General features: G+C 51.8%; 1 protein-coding gene across 1 annotated transcript; it reads left to right on the top strand.

The window, feature by feature from the left end:
- Window positions 1-1,641: 1,641 nt before the first annotated feature.
- LOC120676821 lies at window positions 1,642-2,714 on the top strand. Its single transcript, XM_039958142.1, has 2 exons — window positions 1,642-2,032; window positions 2,196-2,714. Exons 1-2 carry the CDS (start codon window positions 1,924-1,926, stop codon window positions 2,327-2,329), a joined length of 243 nt encoding a protein of 80 aa, XP_039814076.1. The 5' UTR covers window positions 1,642-1,923; the 3' UTR covers window positions 2,330-2,714.
- The last annotated feature ends 818 nt before the right edge of the window (window positions 2,715-3,532 follow it).

Here is a 3,532-nt window from a genome sequence, read left to right as displayed (position 1 = left end):
GCACAAGACATTTGAGGCCTATAAAATTAGTAACGACGCACCAAACTGAATGTATATATAGCCGAGCAAGTGTGTGGATGAACCACACTTTAGCTTGAAAACCTCTGGTTAACATATGAGAATGCATGTAAGTATACACAATCCATCGGAAAAAACAATCCTTCGAGGAAATGACGAGTGGGGATTGGGGACCGGGCCCCACTAAGCTTGGAAGGACAGGAGCATAGAAAATAATAAATAAAAAGTAAAGGTGTCATGGATTCGGCTTGAGCATACCATCGAGAGTTATATCACCGGCATTCATAAGCTCCTTCACCGCTGGTTTAGATCCCTGTTGGATTTAAATCGGTGGTGATGGATCGGGCTATCATCGTCGGGTCTAAAATTATGATGATGCCCATTTTCCAAAAAAAAAACTATCGTGGCCGTGCACCGCGGCCACTCCATAGGGAGAAGGGGGTGGGGTGGGGATGGGGGAGGGGAGGCGGCAGGGGAAGGGAGGGGTGCACGTGGGAGGTGGCGGCGGAGGAGAGAGTAGAACTGAAGGGAATAATGAGAGGCAGGGGTAAATAATAGGATGGTGAGCATCGTCACCGCCGCTGAATCTATCATCGTCGGTTTGTATTATGAACTGGTTGAATTCTATGGTGATGTCCAACGAACCGGTGGTGATTAGGAGTGGTAAAGGGCCCAACATTTTGAACTAGAAAATCTAAGGACCGGACTCTAAAAAGGCCGGGCTCTAATCTTATATAATTTTGAACTAAAAATTTTAAGAGTCTTATTGGATTGTGAAGAGGCCACTAGGGCCATGACCCATTACCACCCTTAGTGGTGATAGGACGTTAGGCTGGGATGGATGGTTCTGTAGCATTACGTGGAGACATGGGCAGCTTGGCACACATGCACGGGACATCGACCAACCACATAGCCCGAAAGGGGTTGGTGTCGAGGCATGGCGGCACGTCCATGAATTATTCTGTTGGGACGAACAAGCTAGCAAGGGCTGCATATGCATGCACACATGGCATACCCCAATCACATGCGCTCCTTCATGATTGGGGGCCAGGCCGGTCTCGGACGGTCGATCCACGACGAATGGATGGAGCGCGCGCGCGGTGTCCGCCACAAAAGTAAGCCCGTCTTCGTACGTCCGTCCTGCACGGGCTCCGCCGCCGTCACCGGCCCGTCGGCCCCCCGGTCGCGCGGGGCGGCGGAGCCGACGAGACTCCATGGTCCACCACCCCGCCCAATCGCGCAGCCATCTCGCTCGCTCGCTTCCGGATCGATCGATGCCCGCCGGGCGAGGCGAGGCGAGGCGGCAGCGACGGCGAGGCAGCACGTGCAGCCACTGCGCGGCGCCCAACATGGCCGCGCACGCCGCTTGTCCCCCGGATCTTGCCTCCCCTACCCTTCCCCCTTCTCCAACCAATCACCTCCTCCCGCCGTCGTGCCGACGTGTGCCGTAGCGCCCCGTCCTCCCTCCGATCCTCTCCCCCTGATGAACTCTACAAATTCCTATGTATAATACTGTTATATACGTACTGGACCCCATCGTCTCGGTGGAGCCGACCCCGATGGCAAACTTGGCTGGCTTCTCCCTGCCACCTCCTCGCCATAATATATACTCGCGTGATGCCCACACAGCGCTATGATTAGGTCCCGCTGCTGCTGCGAACTAGGAGCTCCTTCCGTTAAAGTGTTATCCTCTTTCTGAAGTCTGAACACATTGCCCATCCTTCCTGAAGAGCTAGCAGCGCCTTCGTTCATATAAACCGTGCCCCCTGCATACATATCAGCCTGCTGTTGATTTGGCCTGGCCAGTCAGGGGCGCCGGCCAGACAGAGCCGCTCTTCTTCTCTATCCTACCCCTCTCCGCTCCGCCAGAGGCTGCTTGACCCGCTAGCTTCCGCGCGTGCTTGTATGGGTTCTTGGGTGCGCACCATCACGACGCCGTTCCGGAAAGCCTGCAACGTCTTCGTCCCGCAGAAGGACGGCAGCAAGAAGCTGCAGGAGCCAAACTCATCATCAGGTCAGTACAATATTCGCTCATCCACCCGATTGTTCGAGCACCGTGGCCGTTGATTCTCTCAGCAGGCCATGCAAGCTTGGGTGTGTTTTATTAGCTATGGTGCATCATTATTGGAGCTCGATCGCTGGCTGACCCTGAAGCTGATTTGTTTTTGTGCGCGCAGCAATGGTGGAGCACGTCGACGCCGAGAGGGCCAAGCTCCACGGGGAGGTGATGGCGTGCGCCTACGAGGACGTGCAGGTGATGTGGTCCATGCTCGACCAGGCCAGGATCCGGGACCTCAGTGGCAGCTCGTGACCTCGCGCCACCAATCGTCCTTTCAGGCATTATTCCTAGGGAGCCGCATGGATGGACACGGAGTACATAGCAAAATATCTTCCCCTCACCCAAAAAAAAAACATTCCGGGCCCACATGCTTTCTTGGAGCTTGAAGGTGATCGATCATCCGAGCTACTTATCTGGAGTAGCTATTTGCGGTTTCCGCAGATCTCATCAGTCAAGCCCTGAAACTAAGAGTCCATTTTGTACGTACCTAGATTTAGCCTTGCTTTAATTTGGGAGGTTGCAGATGAACAGGTTGAGTTTGAATCCCCACAGGCACTCTGCTCTTTAAAGGTGCTTGGTTGGAGAGATGTACGTCACCACCCATTGGGATCCTGAACGTTGCATTCCTCTTTCTCTAGTCCGATGTGATATATGTATATTAAGTTCACTATATATATATATATATATATATATGTGATGCGTCTAGTCACACTACAGTAGAGGTCATTACCGCCGAGTCTAGTCACACTACAGCAGAGGTCATTACCGCCGGTTCTAAAACCTCATCACTACCGGTTCTGATGTCTGTTGGATCAGGGTGTCGACGGTGATGGGATAATAAGCTATCACCACCGGTGAGGGCTAGGGGTGGTGGATCCGTCGGCCGAGACAGAGGTGGAGGGAGGGGGAGAGATGGGGCGGATCTGTGTGAAAGAGATGTGGAGGGGCGAGGTGGATATGGTTGAGAGAGGTGGTGGGATGGGGGAGAGAGAAGTGACGAGGCGGCAGCCGCTCCTTAACCAGATTGAAGTTTATTTTCGACTCTGGTGCATACAACATCACCAGATGGTGAATCCGATGGTGATATTTTCAGTGCCAGTTTTAGCCACTAACAGATGGAGCATCACCACTGGTTCATTTGGCACCGGCGGTGATAGCCCGTTGGTGAAAGTATTTTTTGTAGTAGTGAGGTGCTTTCATCATTTCTACAATTTGCCATCTTAATTACCTACCCATGAAATTAACTTACGATCCATAGGAATGAAATTAAAATTTCTTCTTCAGTGAACTCAATGATGCTATAATTCAATACATTAAACTATATTGGCTGTAATCTGGGAAAAAATTTTATGAGGCATTTGGGTATCGCAAAATATACAATGTGGGATAAACTGTCCAATTTTCTTTAGATAGGTATGCGCCCGTGTGCGTTGCTACAGGTAAAACAATTTTTTC

The sequence above is a fragment of the Panicum virgatum genome, chromosome 5N (assembly GCF_016808335.1).
Source record: "Panicum virgatum strain AP13 chromosome 5N, P.virgatum_v5, whole genome shotgun sequence".
Lineage (NCBI taxonomy): Eukaryota > Viridiplantae > Streptophyta > Magnoliopsida > Poales > Poaceae > Panicum > Panicum virgatum.
Note: the sequence above shows the minus strand (reverse complement) of the source record. Positions and strands in the feature narration are given on the sequence as shown.

Coding starts and splice junctions, on each gene's coding strand:
- LOC120676821 (XM_039958142.1), top strand. CDS start 1,924: ATGGGTTCTTGGGTGCGCACCATCACGACGCCGTTCCGGAAAGCCTGC. Junction 2,033..2,195: donor GGAGCCAAACTCATCATCAG/GTCAGTACAATA, acceptor TTGTGCGCGCAG/CAATGGTGGAGCACGTCGAC.